General features: G+C 37.4%; 1 protein-coding gene across 3 annotated transcripts in view; it reads left to right on the top strand.

Annotated features, from left to right (window-relative positions):
* RGS22 (regulator of G protein signaling 22) overlaps positions 1 to 4517 on the top strand; it is a 157389-nt gene extending 152872 nt beyond the window's left edge. For all 3 annotated transcript variants that reach the window (XM_017962189.2, XM_017962190.2, XM_003903022.3), the window contains 5 exons: positions 84 to 179; positions 2531 to 2624; positions 2742 to 2822; positions 3067 to 3116; positions 4372 to 4517. In XM_017962189.2, coding sequence (XP_017817678.1) covers positions 84 to 179; positions 2531 to 2624; positions 2742 to 2822; positions 3067 to 3071 — 276 coding nt within the window. In that variant the 3' untranslated portion in view covers positions 3072 to 3116; positions 4372 to 4517. The remainder of the gene's footprint in view (positions 1 to 83; positions 180 to 2530; positions 2625 to 2741; positions 2823 to 3066; positions 3117 to 4371) is intronic.
* The last annotated feature ends 20301 nt before the right edge of the window (positions 4518 to 24818 follow it).

Raw genomic sequence — 24818 nt, 5'->3', positions numbered from 1 at the left:
TTACAACTAACTCCTTAACCATAATTTTATATTAACATAGCATTATCTCTTTTGGGGAATAATTTAATTTAATATAATTACAGGATGGAATCAAACAATATGCAAATACTTCAGTGCCTGCTATCAAAACTGCTCTACTCAGTGATTCCTTCCTAGGCCTCCAACCATATGGCCGACAGGTAAGCATGCAAGATGGTGCAGACCTCATTTCCCCTCTAGAGCACTGGATAGTGGAATGCAGCAACTCAGTCATTGTACAGTACTAGAAATGTGTTTGTTTGAAAATAAGCCTACAATTATAATAGTAGGAGAGATTGAAGGGAGTTTCTTTGAGCCTTCAGAGAGCGTTAAAATTTCAGCCAATCCCAGATAGTTTAATAAAGAAAAATAACTTCTTGAGATACATGAGGAAGACTTAAATTGCAGAAGTTGAAATGATCACCTTGTTGGAAAAGAAAATAAGACAGATACGGTATAATAGAGAGAACAAGATGGAATATATATAGGATGTTGTATTCTTGGGTTAAAAAATGACAGAAGAATGTCAAATGCTTAGTCTCAAATTTTTAGTTTTTTGAAGTAGTCATAAAATTAACCATACATGACCACCAACCAATACATTATGGTGTCTGTGTTCACATTTACATTTATAACTAGTACATTACTGTTACTTCCCTGAAATTTCATATGTTTAACTTATGTCTATTTTTGATGACTTGTATTGAAAGCATTTGTATCTTGGGATAATACTAACTCAAGAAACAATCTTTTTGGCATTTAGGAATGTCAAGTAAGTTCAGTTACCCAGCTAAGATAACTGGCCAACTATGAAGCTATTATTGAGAGAAGAGAAATATCTAATTTTGTGGAACTATATACTGAAAGAGATATCTAAAAGCCTATGATACCTAGTAAATAATACCATTCATTAGCAAATGACTAGCACTAAATTTTAGAAACACAGTGTGAAAGGGAGAAATGTCCAGTTAGAGATACTAGGTTTCTTCTTTTTTTTTTTTTTTTTTTTTTTTTTTGAGGCAGGGTCTTGCTCTGTCACCCAGGCCGGAGTGCAGTGGTACGGTAACTCTTTGCAGGTTAAAGGGTGTAAGAGCTCTTTGCAACCTCAACTTCCTAGGCTCAAGGAATCCTTACTTCAGTCTCCCAAGTAACTGGGACTACAGGCGCACACCACCATGCCTGGCAAATTTTTTTGTATTTTTTGTAGATATAAGGTTTCGCCATATTTCCCAGGCTGGTCTCAAACTCCTGGACTTGTGCAATCCTCCCACCTTAGCCTCCCAAAGTGCTAGGATTACAGTCGTGAGGTAACAGGCTTCTAATCTTTGTTTTATCACAAGTCAGTATTAACCCCGAAACCTGGATATAATCACATAATTTCCTTTGAGCCACTTACCTTATCTGTTAAAAGAGAGAGCGAGTAAGGGATGATGATGATGATGATGATGATGATGATGCTATCTTGTCATATTCAAGATTTTTGTAAGAAACTAAAAAATTTTTAGAAACCAAAGATATTTTATAAATATAAATGTAGCTTATTATGACTTCTGTTTAAAGTATACATGTTGAATTACTTTAGCAATTTGTAAAGTAATAATACACTGACATTTTGTAAATGTAGATACCCTATACAGTTGTTCCTCAGTATCCACTGTGGGGTGGTTCCAAGACTACCTGCAGATTTCAAAATCTGAAGATGCTCAAGTCCCTGATATAAAACAACATGGTATTTGCATATAACCTATCCACATCCTCCCATATACTTTGAATCACCTCTAGATTACACATATTACCTAAGTATTATACTATAGCATAAGTAAATGCTATGTATATAGTTATACTATATATTTTATTTGTATTATGTTTTGTTGATTTTAAAAAATATTTTTGATCTGCAATTGGTTGAATCTGAAGATGCAGAAGCTGTGGATGTGAAGGGCTCACTGTATATGCATTTGTTTTAAATAGATTTTGCACATTGAAGAATTATAATGAATCCAAATGCAAAATTACTGTCCCCCTAAAACTTGATTTACGTCAAATGGAATATATAGAGATCTTTCCTAAGCACTAAATTTAATATCAAATTGAATATATAAAGATGACTGAATAGCTGTCAAGATATCTGTAAAGCTTTTGTTAACATTGATTCACTGAGAAATAGAATATCACCACCCTCACGTTCCCACCCCATCTCCTCCCTTCGAACCAGGGAATTTAAATATTTTGTCAAGGCTATGGAAGAAAATACACTTACTTTATCACAAATATTTGTATGAAAATGGACTAAGGTAGGTTGATAATAATTTGTGGTACCCAGTTAAAAGGTGACCTGGGCACATTCAGTTGGTGAAAATTCATATCATTATAAACTTGTGATGTGCACTTTTCTTTATGTGTGTTATACTTTAATACAAATTTAAATGAAGAGGCTGATAGAAGACATCTTACCTTCAGTTTATTTCCTAAGGCAAACATTTCAGAATTAACTTTGAAAATTGTTTTTTAGCCAACCTGGTGCTACTCAAAGTATATAGAAGCCTTAGAACAGGAGAGAATTCTTCTTAAGATCCAAGAAGAACTAGAAAAAAAGTTGTTTGCGGGTAATTTTTGCTTTTTGCCTACAAGGTTACTTTTTTGTCTTTTATCACAGATTAATTTTAGAAGACTTTGCCAATATTTACTTTACTGTTTTTCTTATCTCTTTTATTTTCATGCAGGCTTGCAACCTCTCACAAATTTTAAGGCTAGTGCTTCAACTATGTCTTTGAAAAAGAATATGTCTGCCCACAGCAGCCAGAGTGAGTTCCCAGTGTAGTCTATCTTCAGTTCTTTCTTTCTTTTTGTTGGAGTTCTGCCTCTCACCTGGCCATTCAGAATGTACAGGGAGGAAGCGGGGAGGACCGACCCCTCCACCCTGTTCTGCCCCCCAACTCAGGAGAATTTCTCCATGTGTGTGAATCCTGCTTCTCTCTGTCTCGATTCCTCTCCTCTGCTACGGAGGAAAGACTAACATATATACATAAAACTTCATGTCTTTTCCAGAGTGACAGTATTCATGTGAGTGTTTCCATCCTGCTGCTGATAGGCTCAAGGTATGTCATAGTCTGAATGTTGGTTGGTCCCACACATGTCCTCTTAATACACTCATTCATGTACATGCACGCATGCACATACACACAGCATACCACACATATAACATGTCCCACTAATAAATCGATGGGGAGGAAAGCCTTGCCTCCCTTTTGAATGGCACAGTCTCCTAAGAAGTAAGGCCTCTGGAGAGTAATCATGTATTGCTTTTATTTACTCCTTGTCTGTTCTCTTCTGCAAAGAACATATATGGAAGAATGGGCTGTAGTTCAGTTTTCCCAAGATTTTCTAAGCTGGGAATATTAGAAGGAGCTTAAAATTTAAAAAAACAACAAAAAAACAACAAAAAAACCCCAAAAACAACAACAACAACAACAAAAACACTAAAAATTGAGGGCCCTTCTCCCATGCAGATTCTGAGGTGATTACAGTTTTGATTGGATACTAGTGTTAGAGTTTAAGAAAGCCTTACAAAGTAGTCTAGTAGTATAATGTAGTACAACGTGTAATTCATTGACCTAATACTTGAAGAACCGAGTTAAATGTCCTGTTTCTTTTATCTTTTGCCTTGTAGATTAGCTTCTTGGTTTCTTAACATCCTTAGTTTTCTGGTTCTTGGGAGGTTTGATGAGTAGGCCTTAATGTTCTTAGGCTACTCATTGTTTTTCTCTACTAGCTTACCCTAGCCTCTACATTCTTTTGCCCATTTCTCCACCCCTCAGGCCAGCCTCATAGTCCCCCTAACATTTGCTGACACTCCTGCTCACTCTTTGATCCCTATGACAGCTGTATTATTCCGTTCTCATGCTGCTATGAAGAAATACCTGAGATTGGGTAATTTATAAAGGAAAGAGGTTTAATTGACTCACAGTTCCATGTGGCTGGAGAAACCTCAGGAAACTTACAATCATGGCTGAAGGGGAAGCAAACATGTCCTTCTTCAAGAGGCAGCAGGAGACAGAAGTGCCAAACAAAAGTGGGGAAAGACCCTTATAAAACCATCAGATCTCATGAGAACTCACTCACTATCATGAGAACAGCCTGAGGGTAACCACCCCCATGATTCAGTTACCTCCTACTGGGTCCCTCCCATGACATGTGGGAATTATGGGAACTACAAAACGAGATTTGGATGGGGACACAGCCAAAGCATATCAAGAAACTCTATGAAAGTTTTTTGTTGTTTTACATTTATATTTGCATTTATATTTTTTATACAGATGTTTATATTTTCATCCATTTGTTTTTACTTTGCAGGAATTCTTTAAACCAGATTTTGCTGACATGAGAAGCTCCAGTGATTTGTTTTTTTGAAGGTCTGTATCAGAACAAGCCTAACATCTAAATAAAGTTTGATTCTCAATTATCCAGATGGATAAATAAAGAAAATTTGGCTTGTCTTACTCTTGCAGTTTTAAAATTATAGCTATTCTGTACACATGACATACAAGACTATAAGAATTGTTTAACTTATTTAGAATAAAACAACTACTATCTAGGTTTGAAGAACCAAAATGTTTTGCTTATCACAGTCATTAAGGAAGTATAATGCTATGTTCCTCAAGTCACCTTTCAACAAATATTCCTTGAGCATTTACTGTATTTGGTTAACAGATGTATTCAGCAGGTGATTAGGGGACAAATATTCCAAGTGGTAAATTGACCCAAAACATAAAAGAAGAGCCTTCCCTACCCCATCCCCAACTCTAAAGGAACTATGTTATTATTATTATTAGTAGTAGTAGTAGTAGTAGAGATGGCGTCTCACTCTGTTGCCCAGGCTGGAGTACATTAACACGATCTTGGCTCACTGCAACCTCTGCCCCCTGGGTTCAAGCGATTCTCCTGCCTCAGCCTCCCGAGTAGCTGGGACTACAGACATGCGCCATCACGCCTGGCTAATTTTTGTATTTTAGTAGAGACAGGGTTTTGCCACGTCGGCCAGGCTGGTCTCAAACTCCTGACATCAAGGGATCTGCCTGCTTAGGCTTCCCAAAGTGATGGGATTACAGGCATAAGCCACCATGCCCTGCCAGGAACTATATATTAAAGCAGTGGTTCTCAGACTATAGTGTGCTTAAGACTTACTTGTGACATTTGCTAGCAATGTGCATTCCCGAGCCCCCTCCCTGAGTGTCGCATTCAGTAGTTCTTGGGCTGGACCCAGGAATCTCACTCTTTAACAGACACCTGAAGTGATTCTGATGCAATGTGCCGTGCCATAAACCACTGTTCGAAATAAACTGTTATGGCAGCAAGAAAAGTGTCAAAAGGTAAAAGCCACCTTATTAACTGGAACTATACTGTGGCAAAGAGAACCCAGACATATACCCTCCTATACCTTTCCTGGAAGAAAAGGAGAGTGTGTAAGAAATGACCTGGGAGAATCATCTGGGAGCCTTGTGACTCAAGAGCTCTGAGGTATGACCTAGATCACCACATTGGAAGCCCTGGACTTCCAGTTTTGTATAATCCCAGAAAGCATTTTCAAAGCAGAAACTGCCACTCCAGATTATCTGAAGAGTTAGATATTTTAAATGGGTAAACTATTAGGAGATCTACTTCAGAGATCATTTTTTTCTTCTAAAGCAGTGGGCTTTCAGTAGTGTTTGTTTGTTTGTTATCTAATCATTGGAACCCTGTAGTTTCCTGTGCTCCTACAGTGCCACATACCCTGTAGTGTAGTGGCCATGAAGTTTCCTTTTCTTCTGACTTCTACTCTTGTGCTGTCTTCTCTGGTTTTAATTGAGCATTTTATATGATTTCATTTTCTCTCCTCTCTTAGCATATCAATTATACCTTTTAAATTTTTCTTATTCATTGCCCTAGAGTTTGCAATTTATATTTACTACTAATAAAAGTCCACCTTCAAATGACACGATAGTGCTTCAAGGGTAGTGCAAGTACCTTATAACAGAGTGTTCCCAATCTCTCCCTCCTCCCCCTTATCGCAATGTTGTCATTCATTTCTCTTATCCATAAGCTATATTCACTGAACACATTGTTGCTATTACTATTTTGAACAAACTGTTATCTGTTAGATCAGTTAAGAATGAAAAAAATAAAACATATTATTTTACCTTTTTCCTTTATTCCTTTTCTGATGCTTTTTCTTTCTTTTTATAGGTCTGCATTTCTGACCTATATAATTTTCCTTCTCTCTGAAGAACTACTTTTAACATTCCTTGCAAGGCAGATCTACTGGAAACAAATTCCTTTGATTTTGTTTGCCTTAAAAAGTCTTTATTTCTCCTTTACTTTTAAATGATAATTTCATAGAACACAGAATTCTAGGTTAGTGGGTTTTTTTTTTTCCTTTCAACACTTAAAATATTTCACTCTACTCTCCTCTTGCTTGCATGGTTTCTGAAGATAAATCAGATGTAATTCTTATCTTTGCTCCTCTATAGGTAATTGTTTCCACTGCTACCCTCTGGCTTCTTTGAAGGTTTTCTCTTTGTCTTTGATTTTCTGCAAATAGAAATATGCTATTCCTAGGTATAGATTTTTTTGGCATTATCCTACTTGGTGTTCTCAAAACTTCCTGGATCTGTGGTTTGATGTCTATCATTAATTTTGGAAAATCCTTAGTCATTATTACTTCAAATATTTATTCTCTTCCTTTCTTTCTTTTCCTTCTGGTATTTCTATTATATATATTTACCCTCCCCCCCACCTTTTTTGTCCCACAGTTCTTGGATATTCTATTCTGTCTTCTTCATTCTATTTTCTCTTTGCATTTCAGTTCTGGAAGTTTTTATTGATCTCTCTTCAAGTGCAGTTATTTTTTCCTCAGCTATATGTAGTCTGTTGATGACCTCATCAATAGCATTCTTCATTTCTATTTGATTTTTTTCTTAGACTTTCCCTCTCTGTGCTTACACTGCCCATCTGTTCTTGTATGTTATCTAATTTTTAAATTAGAGCTTGTAGCATGTGAATCATAGTCATTTTAACTTTCTGTTCTGATAATTCCAATAACTCTGTCTTATCTGAGTCTGGTTCTGATGCTTGCTTTGTCTCTTCAGACTGTTTTTTGCCTTTTTGCATGCCTTGTAATTTTTTTCTTGGAAGCAAGACATGATGTATTAGATAAACGGATATGAGGTCAATAGGTCTTAAGTGTAAAATTTCATGTTTTTCTGGCTAGGAGTTAGGCTGTATTTACTGTTTGCTGTAGCTGTGGCATTAGAGGCTGAAATTTCCTCTATGCCTTTGTTTTTCTCTCCCCTGTTGTTTTGGGCTTTTCATAGAGACTCTTTGATACAGTGCCTGAGACTTGAAGTTCTCTTAGCTAAAATCTCTGTTATTATACAACAGACCTATTGATGTGGTGGTAGGGCGGGAGGAGGGGAAAGCATTTTATAGTTCCATGATTAGGTTCTCAGTGTTTTATTGAAACTAAGTTGGGTATTTATTTCCCTTCCCCTAGGTTGTTAGGGCTTTGGTAAAACCCTCTTCTGTTAGGTTCCGGTAAAATAGTTTCCCTTGAGTCAGGCCTTGTTAAGAATAGAAAACTCTTGGTGTGTTTCAAAATGGTGACTTTATTCCTCCCTCTGCCAGAGCAGATGAGGATTTTTCTCTGGTCTTCACGGGAGAACCTGATGGGCCTCCTGTAGGTAAAACTCAAGAAAGTATGGATGCGCCCCAAGACTGGACTTCCTCAGAGTCTTTAATTCTCAAGTTGGTCGACACTAAGCCTCCAGAAATTTGTTAATTACAGTTTCAAGTATTCCTCCAGATAGTGGCTGCAGCTGCAGGCTCCTGCTCCCACTAAGCTGTAATTGTCTGTATCTGCCCGTCTATCTCCAGTTTTAGTGGCAGCAGTTTGCTCTATTACCATAATTCTTTGATGGATCCAAGAAGAGTTGTTGATTTTCAGTTTTTTCGGCATTTTTCTTGTTGTGAGGATGGTAATGATGACCTCCATATTCTTTACTTGGGCCCTGAAGTTTGATACCTGTATTTTTAAAGTATTTTGTAGTCAGTTTTGTGCTTAAGATAAAATTAAGAGGCCAGGCATTGTGGCTCATGCCTATAATCCAAGTGCTTTGGGGGGCTAAGACAGGAGGATTGCTTGAAGCTAGGAGTTTAAGACCAGCCTGGACAACATAGTGAGAACCCATATCTACAAAAAAATGGAAATATTAGCTGGGTGTAGTGGTGCATGTGTGTAGTCCCAGCTATTTGGGAGGCTGAGGCAGGAGACTCACTTGAACCCAGGAGTTTGAGGTTACAGTGAACTATGATCATGCCACTGCCCACCAGCCTGGGTGACAGAGCAAGACCCTGTCTCCAAAAAAAAGAAAAAAAAAAGGTTAATTTAATAATTTAAAGTTTTGTGTTATATATACATTTTAAATTGATGGTAATTTTGTATCATAAACATTTACATATTCCTTTTTAGCCTACCCTAAAAGCATCCCACAGCATGGGCTCATCCCAGTTTATGCCAGCAGAGGCAATTTCCTTGTATTAATGTGCCCATGAAGTATCATCTGTAGTTCTACCAGTTTTTCTTAACATTTCTTCAATGCATCTTCTCCTTTTTCCCCTTCATTATTGGATGACTGTCTTATTCCAGAGCCTTATCACCTTGGATATGGGTCCTAATTAGTATCTCTTTCTCCTGCCTGTCCACTTTACAACCATCCTGAGTGATCTTTCTAAAATGTAAACCTTGTGAAATTCCCTTCTCTAAATACTTCATTGAGATGATTGGTAAACCTGTTATTAGTAAAATAGAAGTTCTTCATTTAGCAAGATATACATATAAGGCCCCCCTATTGAGAGGTGAAGCCAGCTGGACTTCCTGGGTCGAGTGGGGACTTGGACAACTTTTCTGTCTAGCTAAAGGATTGTATATGCACCAATCAGCACTCTGTAAAAACACAGCAATCAGTGCTCTCTGTCTAGCTAAAGGATTGTAAATGCACCAATCAGTGCTCTGTGTCTACCTAAAGGATTGTAAATGCACCAATCAACACTCTGTGTCTAGCTAAAGGATTGTAAATGCACCAATCAGCACTCTGTAAAAATGCACCAATCAGTGCTCTGTTTCTAGCTAAAGGATTGTAAATGCACCAATCAGCACGCTGCAAAATGGACCAATCAGCTCTCTGTAAAATGAATCAATCAGCAAGATGTGTGCGGGGCCAAATAAGGGAATAAAAGCTGGCCACCCGAGCCAGCAGTGGCTACCCTCTTGGATCCCTTTCCATGCTGTGGAAGCTTTGTTCTTTCGCGCTTCACAATAAATCTTATTGCTGCTCACTCTTTGGGTCCTCGCTCCCTTTACGAGCTGTAACACTCACCACGAGGGTCTGTGGCTTCATTCCTGAAGTCAGCGAGACCACGAACCCACCAGGAGAAACAAACAACTCTGGACGTGCCACCTTTAAGAGCTGTAACACTCACTGCGAAGGTCTGCAACTTCACTCCTGAAGTCAGCGAGACCACAAACCCACCGGAAGAAAGAAACTCCAGACACATCTGAACATCTGAAGGAACAAACTCCAGACACACCATCTTTAAGAGCTGTAACACTCACTGTGAGGGTCCGCGGCTTCATTCTTGAAGTCAGCGAGACCAAGAACTCACCAGAAGGAACCAATTCCGGACACACTATCTTCTGAGACATTCGGATCAGGCATTTGTTCTTCTGGGAAGCTATCTTTGGTGTTCTTCCCTTACTACAGATGCCCCAAATAACTACAGAAGTTATCCTCTTCTGTCCTATCACTGTCTTGTTCACTGTTCTGTAATACAGCGTTAGTCACAATGATTGTAACTTTTAAATTATATGTGTGTATACCCTAATACAGTTGTTATTTGGCTTTCCATTCTATTACCTTATATAGAACATTTAAAATAGATGTATGTTAAATATTTGTTGAAAAAGATGAAGGAAATAGCTCCACTATAAAATTCCAGCAAGGTAAAAATCACTGCTCATCTAAGAAAGTTCAATATAATGCTATTCATAAAAAAGTGCCATTAATAGTCTTTATAATTATACATATATAGTAATATGGAATTTTGTGTGAAGTGTGAAACTTTTGTCCTATCTACATCATTTTTCATATCTGTGTTATGTCTCTAAGATAATAAATTAATACTTCTTGAATCACATTAAATCACTTTAGGCTGGCATTTCTCAACCTCAGCATTAGTGACATTTTTGGCCAGATAACTATTTATTGTGGAGGGCTGTGCTGTGCATTGTAGGATGTTTAACAACGTCCCCGACCTCTTACCCATTATGCCAGTAGCACCTCTCCAGTTGTGGCAACTCAAAATATATTTAGATATTTTGCTACATCGTCTTTAGTTGAAAACCACTGCTTTGGACTTTTGGACATTTTTATGTTGTATTCTTTGAAATCTCTGATGATAATGGAATCTTTAGATTCTAATTCTATATCATATACTTTTAAAAGTATCATACCTGCTAGCTCCGTAAAACTACCAACAGTGTCTTCTAAATCAGTGATGACTCATTTGTTTTAGTGAGTATCTATACTAAAGCCCCTTGAATAATTTATTTCCTTTTACATAATCTTTGAAAACATAATGCCTAACAGAGATGCTCAGCCAATGTTTGTTGAATTAATAAAACTTAAAATAAGTTTTCTATTTACACTTAGTGTAACATAAACTATATTTTAGGTAATCTTAAAAGTACCCTTAAATCTGATTTGGGTGTGTATAAATAAATAAGCAAATAAATTATAATAGTATCATATTTTTGCATATGATGTGCTGCTTGATATTATAAATTCTCTTGAAGAAAGACAGCTCCCTTTTGGAATGTTCCTAGGATTTAAAAACAGACAAGGCTAGGTGCAGTGGCCCACACCTATAATCTCAGCACTCTGGGGAAGCTAAGACAGGTGGATTGCTTGAGCCCAGGAGTTGGAGACCAACTGGGGAAACAAGGTGAAACATCTTCTCTAGAAAAAATACAAAAAGTTACCTGGCATGGTGGCACATGCCTGTAGTCCCCATTACTCAGGAGGCTGCAGTGAGAGGATTGCTTGAGCCTGGGGGGTCGAGGTTACAGTGAGCCATGATCATGCCACTGCACTCCAGCCTGGAAACCCTGTCAAAACAACAACAACAACAAGACAACCCCAGAAAGTACTAGGTATACTGTATCAACTTATATTCTTCAAAATGGTAAATTGAGCTCATACTTTGTGTGTTTACATTATTATTTGAAGTAAATAAGTATTTTTTAAGAAGTTTTTTTAAACCAACCAAACATCAGTGAAATAAGTATATTTTGAAATAAATACAATGGTGAAATAATCCAAAAGTAATGTGGCCAGTTGGATCAGATTCAGCTTGTATATAATTTTTTAAAATAAGCAAATTTAGTATTAAAGGCATAAATTAATTTATGTTATATTTCTTTTTCTTTCTTTTTTTTTTTTTTTTTTTTTGAGATGGAATCTCACTCTGTTCCCCAGGCTGGAGGGCAGTGATGTCATCTCGGCTCACTGCAACCTCTGCCCCTTGGGTTCAAGTGATTCTCCTGCCTCAGTCTCCCGAGTGTTCGGATTACAGGTGTGTGCCACCATGCCAGGCTAATTTTTTGTATTTTTAGTAGAGATGGGGTTTCACCATGTTAGCCAGGACGGTTTCGATCTTCTGACCTCATGATCTGCCCACGTCGGCCTCCCAAAGTGTTGGGATTACAGATGTGAGCCACCATGCCCGGCCAATTTATGTTATACTTCTTAAATGTGTATGTTCATCATTTGTCATATAATTGAAAATTACTTAATAGTACATAATCTGGAAAAAATTGCGTTTTCTTTTTAAATTGGCATACTCTCTAGAATTACAGTGAAATTTCTGCCTCAAAAAATAGATGCTATATATCCAATGATTCAGTAGAATTTGGTTCTGAACCAGGCACCGTGACTCACACCTATAATCCCAGCACTTTGGGAGGCCCAGGTGGGAGGATAGCTTGAGCCCAGGAGTTTGAGACTAGCCTGGGCAACATAGTGAGACGCTGTCTCTACAAAAATTTTAAAAATTAGCTAAGAGCAGTGTTGAGTACCTAAAGTCCTAGCTACTCTGGAGGCTGAGGTGGGAGGATCACTTAAGCCCAGGAGTTCAGGGTTACAGTGAGCTATGATCATGCCACTGCACTCCAGCATGGATGACAGAGCAAGACCCTGTCAGAAAAGAAAAAAGAAAAGAAAAGAAAAAAGAGAAAAGAAAAGAAAAATTTGATTCTGGTCCTGGATCTGTTGCTGCCTTTCTGATTTGGGGCCATTTATTTAACCCCTTTAAGCCACAGTTTATTTTATTTTTTTAATAAAGAACTCAGGGTCCTTTTTTAGCTCAATATTATGTGATTCTATGAGTTTATAACATTAAAGCTTTTTAATGTATAACTGTCTATAGAGTTTTGGTCTATTTTTCAATGAGCACTTATTTTTATATTTTGAATTAGAGTCTTAGATCAAATTTTTCTGAGAAGAATAATTCAGTTGGGTGTGGTAGCTCACGCCTATAATCCCAGCACTTTGGGAGGCCAAGGCAGGTGGGTCACAAGGTCAGGAGATCAAAACCATCCTGGCCAACATGGTGAAACCCCATCTCTACTAAAAATACAAAAATTAGCTGGGCGTGGTGGCTCATGCCTGTAGTCCCAGCTACTCAGGAGGCTGAGGCAGGAGAATCGCTTCAACCAGGAGGCGGAGGTTGCAGTGAGCCAAGATCGTGCCACTGCCCTCCAGCCTGGGCAACAGAGAAAGACTCTGTCTCAAAAAAAAAAAAAAAAAAAAAGAATTCAACTTCTATACTATTTCCTTTTACAGAGTCAAATACTTAGGGTATTGCTTGGCCCTAAAATAGTTACTGTTCTAGAAAAAAAAAAATTCAACAGTACATGATAATAGTAAGTGGTACTCTCCCTCCTTACCGCCATTGTAACAGTGACAGAAAATGTGTTTCCCAACATATTTTCTACTCTTACTCCTTTTAGTAATGGAATCCCAAGTTTTCGTTGTGCCCATGGTGACCTAACTGGAGTTAACTATCATTTCCCAATCTACCTCGCAGGTAGATACAGCCATCTGACCAAGTTCAGGCTTAGGGGTTGTGAAGAGAAGTGTATGATATCCATTCAATACTTTTAAATAAATGAAAATGCTCGCCAACCATTTTCTCTCTTTTCCCTTTCTGTAAGCTGGGTCATAATTATGATGCTGGCTGGCAACCTTTCACTATGTAGATGGAGTAGATGGAGCATCTAAGGAATTACGGAGCCTGGGTCTCTGGAAGACCTCATGAAAGAAAGCTGCCGCACACTGGACTGCTATGTGAGATAAAAACAAATCCCTCTCTTGTCTGAGTCACTTTATTTGTGTGCCTTTTGTTACAGCAGCTTATCCTATACCTTAACTATGCAAAAATTACCTGCAGGAGTAGGGAACTACCAGAAGAACAAAAACCTAAAATATGTGGCATTGATTAAGCAGTCAGTCAGTGGGCAGTAAGGCAACAGATAATTGCAAGCTAGAAAGGTGGTGGCCAGACTGGGTGTCATGGCTCATGCCTTTAATCCCAGCACTTTGGGAGGCTGAGGCAGAAGGATTGCTTGAGTCTAGGAACTCAAGACTAGCCTGGACAACATAGTGAAACCTGTCTCTACAAAAAATAATAATAATAAAAAAACTAGCCAGGCATGGTAGCGTACCACCTGTAATCCCAGCTACTTTGGGTGGCTGAGGTGGGAGGATTGCTTGAGCCTGGGAGGTCGAGGCTGCAGCGAACTGTGGTTGTGCCACTGTACTCTAGCCTGGGTGACAAAGTGAGATCCTGTCTCTAAAAATAAAAATTTTAAAAAGGTGAAGATGGTGACCTTTGTAATACTATGACAAAATATTTGGTAAAACTGTTACTTGTGATAATTTGGAAGGCAGACCATGAGACTAGTAGGCCCGTAGCTTTGTAAAGGAAGAGGTTAAAAAAAAGAATGTTGGTGTGTGTTTGTGTGTTGGTTGCCCGTTTCTGCTTTTAGCAAGATACGATGAAGATAAATCAGTCAAGCATTAACCAGTTTACAAGTAGAAATGGAAGAGAATACAACTCAACCAAGGGAGGCACACTCTTTGACTGTGGCTTGCAGTTAAAATTGGTGTAAAATCTAATAATTAGAAGCCTCAAAGTTGGGAAAGACAATTGCAGCTATTCCCTGTAAAGCTGAGCCTTTGGTCATTGCCTTTTACAAAAGTTTATCAGTAAGACCTTTCATCTGGACAATGGTAGCCCAGTAATAAAGGTCAAAGTCAAGGTGTTGCCATCCTAATCTAGCCTATTGTTTTAGATTACCTTAAAATAGCCACCGTTAAATAATAGAGAGAGAACTGAGCTAAACACAAATGTGAAAAATAAGAGACTTCGCAGCCTTAAGAACTATGACCAGAAGAGATTTTGACATGGAACTGACTGGTAGTAAATAGACTTGAAGCTTACTAAAATTGTGATAGAATTGTATTCCCAGCAACACCACAAACCTGGCATAAAAATACGTGTAATTTTTCAATCTCTGAAATAATCACAGGGCTCCCAAATTTACATGATCAAAAAGCAGGTAATGAAATTTGTACAGTCCCCAAAGAGGCCCACTCTTCAATGCTAACCTCAAACTTGGCTTAGAGAACAATAGATAAACATTTTCCCTGAAGGTAAAGCCAAGGGCCTCAGAGAACTAGGGACAGGGAATTTTTCCCATGGAGTAGATTCAGTATCTAGCATCATGTCTTCACAGTTCCTACCTAGAAGATGAATTGTGATTACTGTGTGTTTGCTGCCCACTCATTCTTTTTCAAAGCATCATAATCATATTATTTTTATTCTCTGATTTACGTCAATATCCTCTGTCTTAGTTGATTTTGTGCTGGTATAATGGAACACCACAGACTGGGTCACTTATAATGAACACAGATTTATTTGGCTCATGATTCTGCAGAGTGGGAAGTCCAAGACTGAGGGGCCTCATGTTGAAGGGGTCTTTTTGCTGCATCATAATGTTGGCAGAAGGCACATGGTGAGAGAGCATATGCCAGAAAGAGAAAAGGAGTTCAAGCCCATCTTTCTTTGAGGAATCCACTCTTACAATAACTTCACATAAAGCCTGTTCAGACACACTAGTTTTTCTCCAAACTTTCACCTTCAGCTCATCAACCCTTTCATTCCTAACCACAGCCTTCACTGGAACTTCAGCAGGTTTTGGATTTAACTCAATAGTAGGAAGGGGAAATGTTCCCCAGTATGACATAATACCCATTTTCATATAACATTCAGGTATAGGAGACAACTTCCTTACATAAAACCTGTTTAAACATTCCAATTTTCATCCAAACTTGCACCTGAAGCCTGTCAACCCTTATGATTCTGCATCATGAGAAATATAATTCTAAGCCCCTAACTGACTGAATGGACCTCTTCCTGGCCAAAGGAACCTCAGAGAAACCTTGGAAGTTGAGTTAACAGACACACCTCATTCTACCCCTTCTCTTGCTAACCACCTTCTTTCCTAAGGGCTAGACAGAAACCAAACCTGTCAAAAGACTTGTTAAAAGAAAAACCTTAGACAAATTAAATTTAACAGAATTTAATTGTGCAAAGAATGATTCACGAATCAGGCAACCTCCTGAATCCAGGTAGGCTCAGAGAAACCCCAGTGCAGCTACATGATGAAAATATATTGACAGAAAAAGGCAGGTGACCTACTGAAAACAGAAGTGAGGTACAGAAACCACTGGATTGGTTACAGCTCAGCGTTTGCCTTATTTGAACACGGTTTGAACAGTTGGCCACCATCAATTGGCGAAAACTCAGTGATCGGCACAAGAGTAGGTTAGTCTGTGTTCTCATGCAGTTAAGGTTTCAGTTTACTATGTACGAAGAAACCTTTAGGCTGAGCTTAAAATATGCAAGGAGGCAGCTTTAGGCTAAACTTAATTTATCAGACTCCACACTGATAATGTTCAATACTAGCTTATCTTTCCAGGTACAGAACAAAAATAAGATGAGATTACTCATTCCTTTACCCCTCCCAGAGACGGCTACTTCCTGTATCTCTTTTTCTTCAAATGTTCACCTTAACTTACCTAAAATGTAAATTTACAAGGCACTATTTTTAAGGAAAATGTATAAATACTAAATCTCCTGAGAACCTCTTTGGAAAAATGAGCCACAGATATGTCTGACTCATGTTTTCCCGGGTGCACCCTCAAGCTGGCTCAGCGAACTTCAGTGATTTGATAAATTCAGAGACTTATGCCTCAATCACTCATTTTGGTTGTCCAGCCTCTCAATCCAATTGTAGCTTGTATTAGGGCTTCACAAATGGGTTTCAGTACCATAATACGTGGGGCTCCCATATCAAGGAGTCCCAGAAACTTCTCTTCTTCACCCCCTGACCTATTTTCCCACTCACGGGCAAAAGGCTTTGGATCCCCATCAGGGGTTTGAGCCAGGAGACCCTGACCTTTGTGTCTTCATATTGACTTATCTGCTTAAGCATCGCCCTAAGCCATTTGGGGTCAAGTTTCTCCTTGTCATCTTTGCCCTCTGCCTTTTAAAATTTCTTCATATGTGGTAATAGAATGGATTTGATGTTAGGGAACCAGCTGGACATTCCTTTAGCCTGACCAACCTTCCATAATGTTGTTGTAAGACCTTTGTTTTAACCCTATCAATGTTCATTTTATTCATCCAATATCGTAACAACCACTTAAAGATTTCCACTCTGACTGGACAGGTCTCTTGGCTGTCCCCTTTCTTTCTCATCTTTGTTTTTTACCCATCAATGTTTGCTATATTCACCTGTTTCTTAAAAACCATTTTAAAATTTCTACGTTGTTAGTTCAGAAGATTCCTTTGACTTTCCCCTCTGCCTTTTCTCATTCTTTTGTTAATTAATCTAATGTTTTAATTAGCATCTGTAAGACCATTGAGGGGAAACTGAGCCAGCAAATTCAGTAAGGCTTCCTAGTCTGTTGCTCAATTTTGCAGCAGTAAGATCACATAGGCTATCCATGCAAAAGCAGCCCCTTAGTTATAGCATTTACTATGACTTGAGTAATGGGCATTTTCAGCAGGTGAATATCCTGGTCGTTATAAAGCCAGTGCCACATGGCTTTCATTTGAGAATATCAGCTATTTCAACTAGGGTGTTCTACTTGGCATTTACAGGGGAATTGGGCAGTCCTCCTCCCTAAAGGGTAGACATACTTTACAATCCAGCAGCCAGGCTTCTCCCTCATGATTAATCTCCTGGGTGTCTAGATCACATAAAGCTATAGATGATTGTTCAATAGTGAGCTATGGGTCCTCCATCAACCCAAATATATTCACTCTCTTTTCATTTCAGTTATTACAGATAACAATACCAAGAGATTGAATATTTCACCATTTTCTTGTTAGTTTGCATTTCCTCATGTAACAGCCGAGTGAGTTATTCTTGTCTGCTTGCCTGAAAAGAACCCAATTCACTGAGAACAGCAAGTGTTGCAGCAAAGAAAGAGTTTAATAATCATGGGGCCAGCCAAGCAAGGGGAACAGAAGAAATTTCTCAAATCTGCCTGCCCAAAAATTCAAAGGCTAAGGTTATTAGGAGTGCTCTGGTTAGCAGAGGTCTGGGGAACTGAAACAATTGATTAGCTGGGGATGAAATTAGAGGAGTGTCTAAACTGTCTTTGCACAGCTGAGTCAGTTCCCAAGAAGGGATATCCCCTCAGGACTCATCTCTTGGTCTGCCCAAATGCTAAATCTAAAAAATATCTCAAAGACTAGTTCTTTAGGTTTCACAATAGTGATGTTATCTATAGGAGCAGTTGGGGAAGTTACAAATCTTGTGACCTCCAGTTATATGACTCTGGGGCAGTAAGCAGACTGTAGAGAAGCAAGCTAAGCCATGGCAGATTATCGTTTAACTATGCTTATTCTTTAGCAAATTTCAGGACTCTACCATAATTCTAACCTTGTTTTATGAATGTGACTTCAGTCTCTGAACAAGGAGGGAGGTCAGTTTTCCTTACCTCAAAATTTTAGCTAAATTTCTCTCATGGTCTTCACACTAGAATAATACAAAAACCAATTTAGCCTATGAGGTTAGAAACAAGATGGAATCATTCATGTTAGATTCTCTCATTTCTTAAATTCTAAAGGAGATGGATCTAGCAAGGAGTGTGGGAAGGGACAGGGAGCTTCTATGCCCTCACTGGATATGCCAGCCTTGCAGCACCTCCATGTGTTCAACCGCCCCAGAAGCTCCAGCTCAGGGTGTTTAAGTGTAAATTCTGACTAATCATTGACTGACCACTAAGCTGTGCTAACCCAGAGGTGATCCCTAGGAAACAAGACTGAAACATAAAGAAAATGAATAAAACAACTGTGCAAAGACATAAGTTGCTATACAATGTAGGGAAGACAGACTATAGAATTAGTCTAAGCAAGTCACTGAAATAAATAACAAAACTACAATAACTACCTAGGATGGGAGGTGAATCAGAATCCAGAAATACTACCACATATTATCTTAAATATCCAGTTTGTTGTTGTTGTTTGTTTGTTTGTTTGTTTTTTGAGATAGAGCCTTGCCCTGTCACCCAGATTGGAGTGCAACAGTGCAATCACAGCTCACTATAACCTTGACCTCCCAGGCTTAAGCAATCTTCCCATCTTAGACTCCCAACTAGCTGGGACCACAGGTATATGCCACCACCTCCATCTAATTTTTATTTTTTATATTTTTGTAGAGATTGGGTCTCCCTGTGTTGCCCAGGCTGGTCTTGAACTCCGGGGCTCAAGTGATCGTCTCACCTCAGTCTCCAAAAGTGCTGGAATTACAGGTATAACCCACCATACCTGGCTTAAAATGTCCAGTTTTAAACAAAAAATAAACACAAGACATGCAAATAAATAGGAAAGTGTGACCCATACACAGGAAGAAAAGCAGGCAATAGAAACTGTCTCAGGGGGTCTCATATTAGATCTTATAGACAGATCTCAAATCAGCTATTATAAATATGTTTAAATAACTAAAGGAAATCATATTTAACTAAAATAAAATGTGGTGGCAAGAGTTCATTAAATAAATAACAGTAAAAAGAAATTTTTTAAAATTGAAATTCTAGAGTTTGAAAATACAATAACTGAAATGAAAAATTCATTACATAAGTACAACAGCAGATGTGGGCTGGCAAAAAGAACTTGGAGATAGATGAATAGAGATTACCCAGTCTGAATAACAGAAAGGAAAAAGAATGAAAATAAATGAACAGACCTTCAGAGAACCAAGGGACACCATCAAGCATAAAATGTGTTGCATAAAAGGAACCACAGCATGGGGGCAGGGAAAGAAATGTGCAATAAAAATACTTGAAGATACAATGGCCAAAAACATTCCCAAATTAAAGTAAAACACTAGTCACATCCAAGAACCTTAAAAGCAAATTGGATACAAGGTCAGTTTAATATCCAAAAATCATTTAATGTAAACCACTATACTAATAAAGGACAAAAGCCACATGATCCTTTCAGTAGACAAAGAAGCATTTGAAAAAAAACTAATGCTTATTAATAAACCTTGAAATAATTCAACCTAATAAAAGGCCTCTACAAAAAAACCACAGCTAACATTTATACTTAATGATGGAAGACCAAAAGCTTCACCCTAAGATTAGGATCAATGCAAGGATATTCCCTCTTGCCAAGAAATCCACCAAAACTACTAGATCTAATAAATAAATTCAAGAAGGTCACAGAATTCTGGATCAGTATTAAAAAATCAATACTGTATTTCCATATACCAGCAATAAAGAAACTAAACTGGGCACATTGAATACAATTCTATTCACAATAGCATGAAAATGAATTAAGAGTAAATTTAACAAAGGAAGTGCAAGACTTGCACACTGCAAACTGCAAAACATTGCGGATAAATATTAAAGAAGATCTAAATAAAGGGAAATACATTTCATATCAGGAACTGGAAGACTGAATATTGTTAAGTTGTCTGTTTTCCTGAAATACATCAATGGATTCAACACAATCCATATCAAAATCCCCTAGGTTTTTGTAGAAATTGACAAGCTGATCCTAAAATTTAGCTTAGGAAAAGCAAAGGATACATGGCAAAATGATTTTTATAAGAACAAAGTTGGAGGACTTACACTTCTCAATTTCAAAATACGTTGGTAATTAAGACAGTGTGGTATTGACATCAGGACAGACATAGAGATCAATGTGAAAAAATTAGGAGTTTATAGTTAAGTCCATATGTTTATTGTCAACTGATTTTTCAACAAGGGCACCAAGGCAATTCAGTGAGGAAATTATCTTACATGAAACACAAAATTTTCCCCAGAATAGATCATATTCCTAAATGTAAGAGATAAAAATTTTGAAAGAATGCAGGAGAAAAATCTTTGTGACCCTGGGATAAATAAATTTTTCTTGATATCAAATCAACTAAAATATCAATAAAAATACATTGATAAATTATACTTTATAAAATTTTTAAAAATTTGTGCTTTTAAAAACAGTTTGTTTTCATTAAGTAGATGAAAAGACAAGCCACAGACTTGGACAACATATGGCCAAATTATATATCTCCCAAATAACTTGTATCTAGACTATATAAAGAACTTTTAAAATTCAATAAGAAAAATCCAATTTAAAAATGAGCAAAATATTTGACTAAATGTTTCACTAAACAACATACAGGAATAGCCAATAAGAACATGGAAAGATACTCAACATCATTAGTCATTAGGGAAATGCAAATGAAAACTACAATGAAATACCTCCTTACACTCACTAGAATTGCTATAATCAAAAAGACGATAACAAATGTTGGCAAGGATGTGGAGAAACTGGAACTCCCATACATTTCTAGTGGGAATATAACAGCCATTTGGAAAAGTTCGCAGTTTTTTTATAAGTTAAATATATATTTACCATACTACTTAGCAATTATGCTCCTAGGAATCTATCCAAAAAAAAGAAACCATATTTTCATTTTTTAAAATGAAACCATATTTTCATTTTTTAAAACAAAATACAAAGATTTGTATGTTGATGTTTGTAACAGCATTATTCTTAATAGTTAAAATGTGTATACTACACAAATGTCAATCAACTGGTGAATAAATAAAATGTTGTACATGTATAGAAGAGAATACCATTCTGCAATAAAAATGACAAATTCCTGATACATGATACAACATATGTGAACCTCAAAAAACATTATGCTAAGTGAATGGAGACAGGCAAATACAGTCTTGTGTCACTTAACAATAGAGATACATTTTGAGAATGAATCCTTAGGTGATTTTGTCATTATGCAAATATCACAAAATGTACTTATACAAACCTAGATGGTATAGGCTACTACATGCCTAGGGTATATGGTATAGCCTATTGCCCCTAGGCTACAAACCTGTACAACATGTTACTGTACTGAATACTGTAGGCAGTTGTAACACAGTGGTAAGTATTTGTGGATATAAACATAGAAAAGGTACAGATATGGCATAAAAGATATAAAACAGTACCCCTATATAGGACACTTAACATGAGTGGAGCTTGCAGGACTGGAAGTTGCTCTGTGTGTGAGTCAGTGAGTGGCGAGTGAGTGTGAAGGCCTAGGATATTACTGTACACTACTGCACATTTTATAAACACTGTACACTTAGGCTATACTAAATTTACAAAAAAAAAAGTTTCTTCAACAGTAAAGTATCCTTAGCTTACTGTAATTTTTTTTTTTTTTTTGAGTTGGTGTCTCACTTGGTCACCCAGGCTAGAGTGCAGTGGCGTGATCATGTCTCACTGCAGACTTGAATTCCTGGCCTCAAGCAATCTCCCCACCTCAACCTCTCCAGTTGCTGGGATTACAGCAAGCCTTACTGTAACTTTTTACCTTATAAATTTTTAACTTTTTTAGAACTTTTTGACTCTTCTCTAATAACACTTAGCTTAAAATACAAACACATCATAAGCTATACAAAATATCTTCTTTATATCTTTATTCTGTAAGCTTTTTTCTATATATATGTGTATATATATAGAAAATAGATATGTGTATATATATAGAAAAAAATATATGCAGAAAAAATATATCTATATTACTGTTAAAACGTTATTGTTAAAAACCAAGTCATACACACACATTACCTAATCTTACACAGAGTCAGGATCATTAGTATAACCGCTGTTGACCTTCACATCTTGTCCTACTGAAAGGTCTTCAGGGACAGCGATATGCATGGAGCTGTCATCTTCTATAACGATGTATTTTTCTGGAATACTTCCTGAAGGACCTGCCTGAGGCTGTTTCACAGGTAACTGTAAAATATTTATATAAGTAGGAGTATACTATAAAATAACGATTAAAAGTATAGTAAATACATAAGCCAGTAACATAGTTGTTTATTATCATTAACAAGTGTTATGTACTATACATAATTGTATGTGCTATACCTTTTTGCAAATCACTTCAATGTTTGGTCAAGAAAGATGATCTGCTTCTACTTTCAATCTTATGGCATCTTGTTTTGGTCACACTGTATGAAGAAAATCTGACCTCACACAAATGTAGTTGGAAAAAGGAGGAATATTTTAATAGCCTTCTCAGATAATAATGCACATTCTTCTTCATACTATACCAACACTTGAAAAAGAGGAGATTTTTAAAGGTTAGTTGCAATGTGGAAACTGAAACCATATTAGTAATTTCTATACTCTGCCATATGAAAATCTGTTAATCTGTTTTGCTCTTCGTATGCATCTTTTATCCATGTGTGATTTTGTAACATCATTGGTCTTTTGGGGAAAATAAAAGGTTCACTGAGTTATGCAGGTATTCCAAATGTTGATGTTTCATTGTACACTATCAAAAAATCACAAGCTAATATCACCACCAATATCATCAGAAAAATCTTTGAGTATTGGGAAGCTATCAGATTCACAATGGTAGGTATGTTTTCCAAAATTCTGATTTTCACTTATAAGCTTGTATTTTATCACTGGGAAAAATACTGTCTGTTGTTTTCCTTGAAGTGATAGTCCCACTTCGTACATTTTTGAGAAAGTGTCTGCTAAATACCCAAGTCTGAATAACTATAATTCATATGTAAGTCCTTAAAGTGAAAATGGTGTTCCATGAGACAAATGGCTAGGCCAGCTGGCAACTCAAACAATTGTACAAGTGCTTTTTCTGGAGATAACCATTGTTCTTTGGTATGTGGCAGACATACTTTCTGTGTACTTCCATTTCACCACACAGAATATTAAAAAGGTAAGTCCTCAAGGGTCAATATTTAATAAAGTTAAATTTTTTGGACATGCTTAAGTGAAACTGGCAGACCTCAAATCTGAGGTCTTTTTTGCATTTTTTTTCCTTGCTTTTAAAAAAATCTTTATCTATTGCTCATCATTATACAAATGAGGACTCTTCTTAAAAAGGACATTTATTGAGGCATAACATAAACAAAAAACTGTACATATTTAATGTATGCAATTTCATGAGTTAGGACCTGTGCATATACCCATAAAACTATCATCACAATAAATGTATAGACATAGCCACCACCTCTAAAAGTATCCTGGTTTCTTTTATGTATATATATAATATGAGGTCTACCTTCTTAAATTTTTAAGGGCACAATACTGTTAACTAGAGGTACTATATTGTGCAGTAAATACCTAGAACTTACTCATCTCGCATAACTAAAACTTTATACCCATTGAACAACTCTCCATTTATCCCTTCCCCTGGCCCCAGGAAACCACCACTCTAGTCTCTGCTCCCATAAGCTTGACTGTTTTAGATACCACATATAAATAGAATCATGCAGTATTTGTCTTGTGATTGGCTGTTTCACTTAGCAGAATGTCCTCTGGGTTCATCCATGTTGTCACACATGGCAGGATTTTCTTCTATTTTAAGGCCAAATAATATTCCATTGTCTAAATAAGCCACATCTTTCTTCTCTCTTTCTTTCTTTCTTTCTTCTTTTTTTTTTAAATTTTTAAATTTTTAATTTTTTTTATTGAGATAGGGTCTCTCTCTGTTGCCCAGGCAGGAGTGCAATGGCACAATCATATCTCACCCAGCCTCAAACTCCTGCGCTCAAGCAGTCCCCCTGCCTCAGTCGACTGAATAGCTTGGACTACAGGCGTGCACCACCACACCTGGCTAATTTTTGTATTTTTTGTAGACACGGGGTCTCTCTTTCTTGCCCAGGGTAGTCTCAAACTCCTGGACTCATGATCTTCCTGCCTTGGCCTCCCAAAGTGCTGGGATCATAGGCATGAGCCACTGTGGCTGGCCTCCTTTTTTTCTTTTCTTTTCGTTTTTTTTTGTTTGTTTGTTTGTTTGTTTTTTACTTTTTTGAGACAGAGTCTCCCTCTGTCGCCCAGGCTGGAGTGCAGTGGCACGATCTCGGCTCACTGCAAGCTCCGCCTCCCGGGTTCATGCCATTCTCCCACCTCAGCCTCCCAAGTAGCTGGGAATACAGGCACCCGCTGCCACACCCAGCTAATTTGTTTGTTTGTTTGTTTGTTTGTTTTTGTATTTTTAGTAGAGACGGTGTTTCACCATGTTAACCAGGATGGTCTCCATCTCCTGACCTTGTGATCCGCCCATCTCAGCCTCCTAAAGTGCTGGG

The sequence above is a fragment of the Papio anubis genome, chromosome 8 (assembly GCF_008728515.1).
Source record: "Papio anubis isolate 15944 chromosome 8, Panubis1.0, whole genome shotgun sequence".
NCBI classification, from domain to species: domain Eukaryota; kingdom Metazoa; phylum Chordata; class Mammalia; order Primates; family Cercopithecidae; genus Papio; species Papio anubis.
This window is presented reverse-complemented; position numbering and strand designations above follow the sequence as displayed.